Source organism: Mixophyes fleayi, chromosome 9 (assembly GCF_038048845.1).
Source record: "Mixophyes fleayi isolate aMixFle1 chromosome 9, aMixFle1.hap1, whole genome shotgun sequence".
NCBI classification, from domain to species: Eukaryota; Metazoa; Chordata; class Amphibia; order Anura; family Limnodynastidae; genus Mixophyes; species Mixophyes fleayi.
Genome location: NC_134410.1, coordinates 119,913,239 through 119,927,122, shown reverse-complemented (window position 1 = coordinate 119,927,122; position 13,884 = coordinate 119,913,239). Strand labels below are relative to the sequence as shown.

Here is a 13,884-nt window from a genome sequence, read left to right as displayed (position 1 = left end):
TTATTTGGTTGCCAGGCTGAGTGTCTCCATGTGTGTTACTCGCACCCTGTGGACATTGGCTGACACCGCAGGACACGTGATCACTCAGGAATCCCGAATATTTTCATTCTTTCAAGACTGATTCAGTAGGCTGAGATGTTTGACATTACCGAACGCAAGACAGACCAGAGCAGCTCTTTAACGTAAAATGTCTTGCGGTCATGGTGGTACCAGGGAATGTTAGGAACATGGCTGGGTTCATGGCTAAAATCTCAGGGCCTGATTCATTAAGGAAAGTAAGGCAAAAAAAATGAGTAAGTTTTCTCCTGGACAAAACCATGTTACAATGCAAATGGTGCATTTTAGCTTATAATTTTGCACATAAGTTAAATACTGGCTGCTTTTTCATGTAGCACACAAATACTTGATAGCTTTATTTTTACACTGAAATTTAAAGTTTATCCAGGACATCCCCTACCCCAACTATAAATCTGTCCCCACATTTTAAATTTAGCTCCCCCTCCAATGCAACATGGTTTTTCCAAGGTGCAAAGTTACTCTTTTTTTTTTCTTTTTGCTTAATGAATCAGGCCTTTGGAATCCCTTTGCACAGACTTAAAATACTGAACTAAATTCGTAAAGGGGTTTTAATCTGACAATCTTGGTGTGCAGAGCGTTAATTGTTAAGCAGGGATTTGGGGCTGTTCTCTATCTCTGCATGTCAGTCCTCAAAAATTGATGGAAACAAACGCAGACTTATACAAAGTGATTTTCAGCAGCAGAAAACAAAAAAAAAGATCTCTTCTAGATTGTTTTGGGGGGAAAAAATAGGCGTGGAAAACTGCAGCTGAAAATTGACACTACCCTTAAAGAACCCTGCCTTAAACAATATAGTAGCCAGCCAAGTACTATTCTTATAACCCCCAACTCTCCTCATTAAAAATAATATTGTGCATTACTATATTCATTGGTAGCAACCAATCAGATTCTAGCTATCATTTATCTAGTACATTCTAGAATCTGATTGGTTGCTATGGGCAACACCTCCACTTTTCTAGTGGAGGTGTTGCTAGAATTTCAATCAAGGCAAATATCTAAGACTGGGACCTTATTAAAGATTACTAGTGAGGTACATTAGGGATCATTATTAAGATACTCCCTTATCTCTTATTACCCCCCAAAAAAATAATTCCTCTCCTACTTTGGCTCAGTTAGGGGGTATCAATACAGACATATACCCCCTGCAATTATTAAAGGCAGTGTTATTCTCTGCCACTTAGTATAACCAGGGTTAATATATATATATATATATATTAGATAATAGATAATATAGTATCCTCCCATCAGCTAATCTGTAACATTTAAGGCACAGGGGAAAGTTTACAGGAGAACTAATTAAACACATGCAACAAGGTTACACAGTGGATAGAAAACGTTTTATTTATATGTACAATATAGGCAGAATAGAAGGAATATATGAGCAATAACAGATAATATATGGAAATATTAAGAAATGCTACAATATATAATATAAGACAGCGACGTGGCTTGGTAGTTTGATACCATCATTTTATCAGTGATCATTTTCATCCAATCAAACTTTATTACACAAATTTTAATATTTTGCTATCAGTCCATAATGATAAACTAGGGACCCTGATTGTCATTGTTGTGCCCTTATATTTTAAATACAAATCAGTAAAGATTGTGATCTTAATACACAAAAATAATTAATACAGTGCTTTGTATATACACACATCTCTTTGCTTTTCCATTTGCTTAGTGTATCAGAAGGGTGTGAGTGCACCCCCTCAAATGTGTATATATATATATACAATAGTTTCTTAACTTACATGTAAGAGGGGTTTATGATTTACTGTGCGGTGTATTTTAGTTTTGTACTGTTAGCTGTGCAGTTGAAGTAACTATGCTGGGTACACACTACAGGTTTTTCAACCAACTATCGTGCCAATCACATGATAAACGACCGTTAGGCATTAGTGTGTACGCTCCCACGATCACGTATTATCGTACCAAAGCACGTTGTATAGTTTGATTTGATTTTATAAACTAGTCTAAAAATCACGATCAACGGTGGAACGATGTTGGGGAAATGTGGCAGTGTGTACGCACTGACAACCAGCAGCGTAGGCAGATATTTGTACACCATCTTCTCAGCAGATGGTTATGACAGATGAAGATCACAGGTCTGAAGGTAAATCGCGTAGGTGTGTACACAAGATCTGCATGGTCATTGGGACTTTCAGTCGTTCGTACAGTCGTTACAGAGATCGCACCTAAAGTCATTTTCTGTAGTGTGTACCCAGCTTTAGACAGGAGATTGGGAACGTTTCAGTTTCCCGATGTGGGATCGCCGCATTCTGAATGTGGATACTCTCCCTTAGTGCAGTGAATGGTTAGCGCTGTTTCCACACAGAGTGATTCAGATGTTGAAACGCTGCATGGTGTGACAGGAAAACAGCGTTCTCCATTCACTTTAATGTCACAGTGAAGCAGCGTATTAACATATTAACACTTCAGAATGTTGTCGTTTCCTGGCCGGAAAACCAGATTGTTCTCACTTCCCAGTCTGACAATGGAAAATGAAAATAAATATTGTTTTCCTGTAACTTAAATTGGGAGTCTGTGTGCGGTTTCAGTGTAGCGTTGGTGTCTGCATTCTGCTTCATTTTCTTTGGCAATACTATTCAGATATAGAGGTCCAAGCACTGCATTTGGTGGGGCACACGACTTGTAAGTCAATTTTTAAGCTCCAAAATGTCCCTCTTGTCTCAGAAAGTTGGAGCTATTATTTCAAGCCCACAACATTTAGACTTCCAGATAATGTGAATTTATCACGTTAGAGACGGCCATGGTGCGAGATGAAACAATATACATGAGAATGCAGCTTATCAAATCATTAGGAACGATTCGTTCCACTCAGTTCAAACACACAATGACGTTGGGTGTGTGATATGGCTCCATCATGGAGTCAGTACGGCCAACCCCCTTGTGAGGGCAGAAGCAGCAGGAGAAGTACCAAAAAGCTAAAATCTAGCAATAGTCAGGTTAGATGTTATTGTACATTTAGATAGAGATAGCATTTATTAATATAGATCAATAGATCCAACCAAAAAGTGGAGCAATTTGGAGGTAAAGAGGGGCAGGAGGATTTGAGTGCAAACCAACCTGACAAATTCTAAGGATGACAAGTCAATGAGGTTCAATACATGGATACATGTAAAGTTATACAGTAAGGGTTCAGATGACTGACCTGAAGGACTTACAAGTTGTGCATCATTTTTGCTACGATGTTGTAGTTGATTTGTATCTCATCTCCGTTTTATGGCTTTCTGCTTCTTTTAATCATCTCAGGAACCTTTGATTGTGAACAACTAGTCTATTCTTGTATCATTGTAATTATAAACGTAATGCACAGTAATGTTTAATCGATTGTAAATAATTAATGCATGTGTTATTCATGGAAGACTGTCCAGTTATTAAGAACAGAAGATAATGTAAAATCACATCCCCCTGAGAAGCGCGATAGTCAAGATAATTTCTGTAGAATATTGCCATTTTTAAGGATTACACTTAGGTGTAAGCGCCTTTTGTAGTTATTGTTCCGTCAGTAATGTCAGCGTGTGCCCACTTTTGAACTGCTTACACGGAACACACATTTTTTAATGTGTTGAGCAGGGTTCAATTCAATGACCGATGTCTTGCTCAACACATCTGAGGGTACATGTATCAATCAGATTCTAGCTGTCATTTATTTAGTACCTTCTACAAAATGATAGCGAGAATCTGATTGGTTGCTATAGCCAACATCTCCACTTTTCAAACCTGCCGGAAAACTCTCAGCTTGATACATTTACCCCCTGGGGTGCACGAAAAGTTAATCACTACTGCATGCCTTATGAGTGTAAGGTTACAAAAAGCTGAATTGAGAAAAAGTCTATTTTGAACATAATTTTCCCAGTATAGCGGACTAAAAAAGCTATCTATCCTGGCATGCTACTATAGAAAGCAGTATATCAATAGACAAACAATATAAAATTCACTTTAGTAAAACCATTGTTAGCACCTCAAACCTAAGGGCGGGGGGGGGGGGGGGGGTGGAGTCCTCCAGTCTTGAGGCGGTTAAGCTGCCCATACATCCAATGATCATGGTGTTTGGTGCGAATAACAAATGGGTCACATACATCGAACTGAGTAGGTTGTTTCGGAGTTACTCTGAACAGCCAGATTGCAGAGAAATCTGCAATGGCCGGTCGTAGGATGAGTGGTTGGTCAATCTGGTTTTTCTGATTAAAACCAATAAATCAAAGTTTTTGCCATGCGTGGCTGCTGTTGAAAGCGAAACAATATGTTTACTGCACAACACTTAATTTACGTGTACAGCAATTATCTCTCAGACGGTATAATTAGACAGTCGTGGACTTTTTTCCTCCGATAAATACTGTGAATCATCTTTCAAATTTTTGTTCTGTTTTCTATGCCGATGTGTAAATGTGTCAGTCCTTGTAGACGTGTATCACATGTATGAGTGGCTGCCATATGTCACCCCTGGAAGGGGAAGTTTTATAAATAAACTTACGGCTGGTGCTGACTGGTGGATTTTAGAACGACTCCAGCGAGCACATTTTTTTCATAACATGCCAGGAAGGCAGTATCTGCATCCAATTAGGTGCAGGAAAAGAGTCCACTACTAATTCTTTTTGTAGGATATATTAGAAGCCCTCAGTGGAAGACAAACTGTGTCTTTCCAGCTGAGGTGGAGCTATAAGTTTCAGCATGTCTTACCGGCTTATAGTCAGACATTACTGTGTTGCCATAGATCATCGAAAGATCAGGTTTAGAGTTACGGAAAAGAGAATCTTTGCAGATCCCGTAGGAAACTATAGTGGGACCATTGTTGTGGGTCACCAATTGGCAGCGACTGGTGGGCAGGGAGGGCATATGCCCACTGGGTCATTCCCAAGGTGGGCTACCTTGGGCATTTTTGTGCCTTTAAAATGTTTCTAATAGGCTACTGAGCAGAGTTTTGCCCCCACCCCCCCAGGTTAAAATATGCCAGCCAGCCCCTACTAGTTAGATGTCACTGATAGAGTGGTCCTAGTTTGCGGTGCACAATGTACCTACCTGGATTTGTGTCTTGGGATAATATATTCTATGCTACATTATCGGTCACTAGCCTCTCTGGTCAACAGAGGGTTTAACCTGCTCTTCCCAGTAGGCAAACCTACAGTGCAGCCCAGGTTCAGTGACTCAGCGAGGGTGTGTAATCCCCTCTTAGGAACCTTCTTCTCCTTATAGCTTGCATTGGGGGAATCAGCATGGCTTCACAAGGCTCTGACAGCTGCAGGCGGAGAAGGCTGTCCCCTCTCTGCAGCATACAGATGAGCTAGTGGAGATGAAGCTCCCTGGCTTGTTGTGGCACGCTCACAAGGGTGGGGTGAGGGAATCACAGCATCTCACATCTTGGAGGGGGGAAGGAAAGCAGATGGGAAGACTAACAGCTCCATGATGCTGGCACGGCAGTAGTATCACCTGTTACTGCAGAAAGGGGGGTTCCATTGGAGCGGGGAAAATAGAGGCCAAAGGACGGGAATGATTTGATTTGCTAGAACTGACTCAGTGGACCAAGCAACAGAGACAGACAGAGGGACAAGGAAGAAGGTGGGTGGGGGGATAAGAACATCAAGACCCTTTAAAGATGGAGCTGAAACCAGCGTTCACCCTTCAGAAAGCCTTACTGCAGCCAGTGAGAATGTGCATGTTGGATATGCCTCTGTCCGTGCAGGATCAAGAAGTGAGTACATATAATATATTACGGCTTCTTGTCCTTTCTCAGTGATACGTAAACCCTGTTGCCTATCTCAGGTAGCTTAGCAGGTCTGCAACTGAGGATGGCTGTTTACTAACATTGCTCAAACGTGCAAATCTGCGCTAAAGCTATAACAACCAATCAGACACCTGCTTTCATTGCCTAATGTCCATTAGACTGATAAAGGCTAGTTGATTTTTAGTTACTGCGATTTTAGCGCAGATTTGAGTGTTAGTAGACGAACCTCTTGTACCCTCAGTTAACCTCGCTGGCTTTTATACCCTCAGTTAACTGTTATATCTGGCAATCCCTTTTTCGGTGCCCCAAGGAAAAGAAGTTATGTGTCAGTGGAAAGCCAGTGTTTATGGAATTGCTAGGAATTCATAGCTCTGGAAGGTGTGACCCTGGGCGTGTAATAAGAATTCATCTCGCCACCTCTCTATATTGTGCTTCCTTTAATTATCCCCATTGTTCAGTCGTATGGGTGGGGTAACGAGAGCACCCCCCAATCATTTTTAAAAGTTGTCTCCTATGACTGCCTAAATGGATTATCATCCCAGTCCCTGTGTGATAAACAGGTTCAGCATTGCATGGTTTAACCATCACTACTCCAGCTCGGTGTTGCCCCTAACCCTTTTTCTCTGGCAATGGAAGAGTTAACAAGTAATGATGGGTAAAATCATGAAAGATGGCAACTTTGGACATGGGAGCCAGATCTGTTCCCCAATATTGGTGCTGTATCAGCTACTACCCGTGTCTAGGCATGCCATTTTTAAGTCATATGGGGGGTAACGTGAGCACCCCCAGTCATTTTAAAAAGTTGGCTCCTATAAGATTGGGTACAGGACTGGCCGATTCGATTTCTAGTCAAAGATGTCCATCCGTATCAGAGAGATATGTAGAATGGTTCCTATTCAGTATAATTTCCTTTCCAGATTGTTAGAACTGTATTTGATATTATGATCAACAATAGAGTTTTGTCTACAACTGGGGTTTTCACTGTCCCTTCCCTGCCCTTAATGCCCCATCTGTAATGCCATTTCTGGCTGGGTGTTTACTCTGCAATGTGAGACACGTTTAGCTGTTTCATTTGCAAAGAGCACAATATAAGAGGAAGCAAAAAAAGAAGGAATATATCCATCTTCGGTATAGGGCGATGAAAGCTGAGATGTTGTCCTATTTAGTCTGCTCTGGAGCGTCTTGCTGCCTGCTTTGGCCAGCAAAGGGTTACTGGCTGGGAGAGGTGTAGAAAATATGCAGAGGAAGGTGCGGATGTCCACAAGCAGCGTTATGAAGTGCGTACGTCAAGGTCCGCCCCTCCTCCCGCACTCAACGCCTTTTATGTTGCGCAACTGAGCGTCGGTCCTTGATTCACCAACCAACACGTTGTAGATTCATAGCAGTTCTACTCTGTTTACAAACAATCAGTGAGACTCATGGGAAATCTGTGCCGCACAGTCCAATCGATATAAGTACAGCCAGTGCCTCAAACACGTCTTTTCTCAACTATACACCTGTAGTGTAGTCATGGTCTTAACTAGGGCTGTGCGGGAGGGCCGTCCGCTCAGGGCGCAGTGCTGAAGGGGAGCTCAGTTTATGAATATTTTAGGTTCATTTGGCTAAAATTGAAGGCTAGCCGGGCGGAAGTTTTCCTTCTCGCCCCCTGGCGCTAAAATTTTAAGTTCCGGCTCTGACAGTAGTAAGTGCTTTATTGGATAGTAATAGTTAATTTAAAGGGCCAGCATCGAACACTTGGCTGTATTCAATGAGGAAACACTAATGTACCGGAGTCCCAAATAGTCACTTGCAGATACATATTACAGGGGGATGAGGAACTGTTTAAATATTGTCCTTGGAGAAGTATTTGGTGTGTACGATGCACAGTAGAGTCTGCAACATGAAATGACTATTGCATATGATTTTAATGCATTTCTATTGTAATCAAACTGGTTTTTTTTGTCTTTGTTTATGCAATCAATTTTGTAAAGTGCAGCTGTGGCCTATACACACGGTGGAGGCAGCCATTTTGTCATATGAGCAAATATTCATGAAAATGCAGCTCATCGGTTCCCTGGGAGCTAGTGACATCGCTGAGAATAAAGCCTGTCCGTTCACTAGGGTCCAGTGTCGTCATCAACGCGCTGCATCCGCAAAACTGACTGACTGCTTTCACCGTGTGTGGGCAACAAATGCAGTTTATATAAGGACAGGGGCTGCACGGTGGATTAGTGGTTAGCACTTCTGCCTCACAGCACTGGGGTCATGAGTTCAATTCCCAACCATGGCCTTATCTGTGTGGAGTTTGTATGTTCTCCCCGTGTTTGCGTGGGTTTCCTCCGGGTGCTCCGGTTTCCTCCCACACTCCAAAAACATACTGGTAGGTTAATTGGCTGCTATCAAAAATTGACACTAGTCTGTCTCTCTCCCTTTCTGTGTGTGTGTGTGTGTGTGTGTATGTATGTATGTTAGGGAATTTAGACTGTAAGCTCCAATGGAGCAGGGACTGATGTGAATGAGTTCTCTGTACAGCGCTGCGGAATTAGTGGCGCTATATAAATAAATGGTGATGATGATGATGAATATCTTCCTGCCCAGGAAACAAAGGAAGTGATGCTGTGCAAGTGTCTATACAAACATAGAGGGCCTTATTCATTAAGGAGTGTAAATGCCAGTATGTGCCATATTTTGCATAAAAATTTCTCTCTGCATGCCAGGAACCGGGCTATACATCAGTGAGCCCAGGAACGTCCAATTCATCTTCTGAGAGCAAAGGATCCTTGCTACAGCCTACAATTTTAGGGGCGGAATGGGGGGGTAATGGGTATATGCAGGTGGTCAATGTACAGTAAGGGCGTGCAGAGCGCACACAGCAAAGGCTCAGGTATGTGTTTTTCTGTCATATCACTTGTACCAGCTACAGGTCGGGTGTAAGTGCTGATTACTAGTGATGATGGTTGCGTATACATGCTAGAACAGTGTTCAGGGAACAGGGGTAAATAACCCCAAATAGGGTAAAAATTAAATTCCTGGGGGTAATGCTGCCGATTCACACGCTGTCAATTGGATTGTAGACCCCTATAAATGTGAAATTGCTGTTGTAACAGAAGAGCCTGAAGGGTTGGCAGAGGCACTTCTTGAGCTGCGATGTAATAATGAAGCACGTATTGCATTTGAAAACAAAGCAGATCTGTCATATTTTTGGATGTCAACAGCTGCAAAGGCATCAAAATTGCACATGAGGAGGCGTCAAAAGCTGCTGCCTTTTGCAACAACTTACCTTTGCGAACAAGGATTTTCCACTCTAACGAACATAAAAACAAAGCAGAGAAATCGATCGGACGCTGAAGACTGTATCCAAATTGCTCTGACATCAAAATACCCCAATAATGATGCTCTCGTATCAAAAATAAAGCGACATCATTTCTCCAAAACCTGCAGTTTTGAAGTTGAAGCTTTCAAAGAAATTTTGAATAGATTCAATAAAATTTTGAATTTCAATAATTAATAATATATGATTTCTTTTCTTTCAAATCAAGGGGGTAACGTCAGCGTATCTAAATATATTTGGGGGTAAAAGGTAAAAAAGTTCCCTGACCCCTGTGCTAGAACATGTGTTTGCAATCAGGGGCAATTACATTTTATATACAGTAGACATTAATAACATCCTAATAAATGTATTTTATGGGGGGTGGACAAAAAAAAATGTTTTATATTATTAACAGGTGACATTAATAGATTTTTTTTTTTCTGAGCGTTCTTTTGGAGAATTATTCCACATATATATTGGATGTATCCTGTCGTCTGTTAGAGTAGAGGGGACCTACACCTGTATTCATCAACAGACGTATCTTTACACCCGCTCCTCGTTGAATACGGACATGCGTTTAAAAACCCTCAAAAACAAATCAATTTACTTTCATTTTACGTTCTTTAATGAATCAGGCCCAGAATATGAACAAATACTGAGAACTTATTTGAACATTCAGAACGAGAGACGTGATAATCAGAAGTTTGCAACATTTAAAAAACAGGCACATTGTCAGGGCCAAAGACTTCCAGAGATGAATCCTGAACCACAACAACTTGAATTTCCCTGGAATTGAGTCACAACCAAAAGTAATTAGTAGGTGTAAGATCCATAAAAGATATTTGGTCTTTGCCTATAAGCTGTGAGTGTTAAAGGTTGTTTAATGTAAGATTGTTTTTTACACTAGTATAAAGTAAGAAGTACGAGTTCTGTAAATAAAGACAAGTGGGGACATTTATTAAACTTGGCGCACAGGAAAAATGATCTGTAAGGTCTAAGAATCACAATCTCTAATTTTTTTAGTGCAGTGTCAAACAAATTGAAATCAATTGGTTGCTATGGGTTATTGATTGGTGACTATGGGTTACTGATTGGTTGCTATGGGTTACTGATAGATGGATATGTGTTACTGATTGGTTGCTTTGTGTTACTGGTCGGTTGCTATGGGTTACTGATTGGTGACTATAGGTTCCTGGTTGGTTGCTATGGGTTAGTGATTGGTTGCTATGGGTTACTGCAACCATTTTGCTGTGCACCATTTACAACCACAAATGAGGTCTTGGAACATCATGCTTTTTCCATTAATTAAACTGTTTTATGGTAAGCGCAAAGGACTGGCGCGTCCAGGTGGAGGTGCCTACAGTGGGTGCAAAAGTCTGCATGGGAAGATTTGGCTGAAACTGGGTGGATTGGGGTTTTCTTTGCTGAATGACGGATAGACACTTTTGCTCCTTGTATTGCTCTCGCCTGCAAAAGTGAAATTTGTGTTGCAGACAAGATATTTAAGTGGGTTTAGAAGGGTGGAGAGAGAGAGCTTATTTACGGTAGAGCTCCTGGGTTTTTTGTGCAGGACTGTAAAAGGTCTTTATTTTTGCCAGTTCTTGCAGCCCCGGCCCCAGTAGGAAGCCAGTTGCAGCAAACAGGCTTACTTTTTAAAGGGACACTTTTGAGCATATCAATACCAATGTAATAGATAGTATGACCTACAAAGTAAAATAGTGACACAGAAAATAAAAGCAGCACTGGAGTATCCGTAACTAACATGAATTATGGGGGAGCCGTGTGACATCTGTCCCCCGAGCTGGTCCCATAGTGGGCTATCTTGGCCTGGGTTCCTAATAGACTGCTGATTCTAGTCTTGCCCCCCCCCCCAGGCTAAAATTTCCCAGCCCTCCCCTGGTCATTAACCAACGGATGTCTCCTGCAATATTTCTGGGAGACCAAAACCATCCATATTACTATTTTTCTTCCAAAATACATTACTAAGGATCGGCAAGTTCAGAAGAATGTTCTTCATTGGTCAGAAACCAATATCTCCACCCACAAAAAAAAGTGTGAAAAACAGTGCAGCTAATTACACCCAAAAAAAAAGGAAACTTCAGCATGTTAAATTGTGGTTAGGTGATGTCTTAAAACGTGTGGTCTCATTTACGGAGTGCTGGTTTCCGATGGTCTATGACCACACATCTATTTCTGGAAATGAGTCTTAGAATTAGTGTACCTAGGTAGTTGAACTGACTTTATGCTTCCACCTCTTCTGTGTGAAGTACATGAACTGTCCCTGCAGGACTTTTGAGATGAGAGGAAGGGGCTAGATATAGAATAGAAGTGGTGTAATTCTGGGCTCACTTGAGATTCAGATATTATCTGAATTTGAGAACATACTTCATAAGTATTTGAAAATCGAACACTTAAAGAAGAAAATGATAAGGGGCGAATTCCAAAGGAAGGGTGCGACTCTGGAAGTCCCATAGGTGTCAGTGAGCTTTGAAGGATAAACAGGTCTGTAGAGGTATCTTGTGGGCTTCTGTCATGTATCATTGTGGACTATACGAGACGTGCAGTCCATTCTCACACATTGCAGATACATGCAGTTACACGTGAGTGGTCCCATGTTACCAAAATGCAAATTTGGAGATTAAGTACATTTTATCCCAGCCTGTGAATGACAATCCCTGGCACAAGTGGCAGCTCTTAATTACAAGGATTTCCTTATTGGCGGAGTGAAGGGTTTATAAGGACACTGTGGTCTCCCTTTCTTACAGCATGCAAGTTTAAACACGCCAGCAGCCTGACCGTACACATTACATGATATAATCCTGATAATCTTACTGTATGCTGGAAACCCACAAGGAACACACACACACACGGCTCAGTACACATCTCCCCGTCCCCATACACACAATGTCACTTCCTAATAATGTGCCCTGACTTGTCTGCAGACTTAGATCCATGAAAACATTAACCCTTTGGTTCCACAACCCACTTCTATGGAATTCCCGTCACCTTCGCTCAAACACCGGTGAGTCAGATTCTTTGACTGAGTCACCTGTCCACAAGTAGGGGTTTGCCGTGCCATTCAGGCAAACATGGCATTAAGTGGGAGGATTCAGCGGCAGGCAAGTAATTGAGCAGGAAGGAGGTGACAGCGGGATGCACAGTGCTTACAATCTGGGCATTTAATCTTAGGTGGAAGTTTTGTATCAGAGCGCAGGTATGAATCTGCCAGCTGTACATGCGAAAGCTCTCATGTTGCAAGGGAAGGAAAACCTGTATCTGAATTACTTATCCAAACTCCTGACGTCCTTCTGTGTCCAGGTCCCTGTAAGAAAAATGGTAAGAGAAAGTTTCTTGGTTGTGATCGTTTTGTCCCCTTCCGGTCTGTGTTACTGTGTCACAGTAGGGATGAGACGACACAGGTCTGTCCTACTAATGCTGACTGCAGTATACAGTTTAATTAATGGCATTACCCTTGAGGGTCTGGCTGGTGTCTTAATTTACTAATTATCTGTGATTACAGTACGGCTTGATGAGGCTGCTGAATCTTCAGCCGTTTTATATATATGAATTGTAAAATGCAATCTCTCTGGCAAATCTCTAATTTAGGTTGCTTTGTTTTAATTGATTACATTGTATTATTTTTTTTTAGAAAATGCAGCAGAATGAACGGTTTACCAGTTTAGAATAGCATACTTTGAATAGTATAGATTAACCACACTTGCCGACTCTCCCGGAATGTCCGGGAGACTCCGGAATTCTGGGTAGATCTCCCAAACTCCCGGGTGAGAAGGCAAGTCTCCTGCAACCTGCCCATGGGGAGCCTAAATTTGCTGTCAATTGCATAATTTTGGCTCCGCCCTCCTTTATCTCCCGGAAGTCAACAATAGTGAATTGGCAAGTATGATATTAACATGCAGGCCAATTTATCAAAGGGCGAAAAATCCTATTGTATTAAAAGCTGAACGGAACTGTTGGCATAGTCTTTGGCTTTTTCTTTTCACCCCCCCCCCCCCCCAACACAGTGCCAGGGCCCAACTTTCTTTTTATACTACTAGAATGACTGTTGAATCTGTCTCCTGCCTCTCATTTCCAATGGCTGCTCCGGACATTAGGCAGAGTCAATGAGGAAACAGATTTTTTAAAAAAACTAAAGAAAAATTAAATAAGCGCATGGATTTTTATAACAGTGACAAATCCATTTATTAAAAAACTGGCTTATCGCAGCCATAGAAAATAGCAATTCATGCATGTGCAGCGGAACACAAAGCTCAGGTCTTGTGAAAAAATAAAATAAATAAATGTATTATAATAAAGCTTTTTATCATTGATTTTGTTCTACTATCGGCATCCTGAGATGACGATAGCACTATTATATTATTATATTATATTATAGTTATTTTAGCACTGCCGGCGATGAGATGCCCTTCCCCTTGACAACACCTGTTTTCATCAGAGATAATAAAGCTATATTAGGTTTAGTATATAGAGCCCTTAAATTAGCTTAAATACAACAGCACCCATTCAGTGTATTTTGTCACAGTCAAAATTAAAAGAAAACAAGCAAAAAAAATAAGATGAAATTTGTACAGAGGTGAACGAGCTCTTAGATAACCAGCTCAGAAGAGCTGGTGAAATGAACCAAAAAAAATCTAATTATTAGATTATGGAGCAATACTTTTCTGTATAATTGCTAGAACAGCAAATGGCAACAAATGAGTCAATAGAACCCCATACACCCCCCACACCCTTTATCTTCTTCCCAGAAATC

General features: G+C 41.2%; 1 protein-coding gene across 5 annotated transcripts in view; it reads left to right on the top strand.

The window, feature by feature from the left end:
* RALGDS (ral guanine nucleotide dissociation stimulator) overlaps positions 1–13,884 on the top strand; it is a 165,299-nt gene that overhangs the window by 83,322 nt on the left and 68,093 nt on the right. The window contains exon 1 of one of the 5 annotated variants that reach the window (XM_075185334.1): positions 5,503–5,794. The exons of 3 other annotated variants lie outside the window; for them this stretch is intronic. In XM_075185334.1, the coding sequence (XP_075041435.1) occupies positions 5,699–5,794 (96 nt within the window). In that variant the 5' untranslated portion in view covers positions 5,503–5,698. Of the gene's footprint in view, positions 1–5,502; positions 5,795–12,303; positions 12,453–13,884 lie in introns of those variants that run through there. One more of the 5 variants, XM_075185333.1, reaches the window with a different exon arrangement.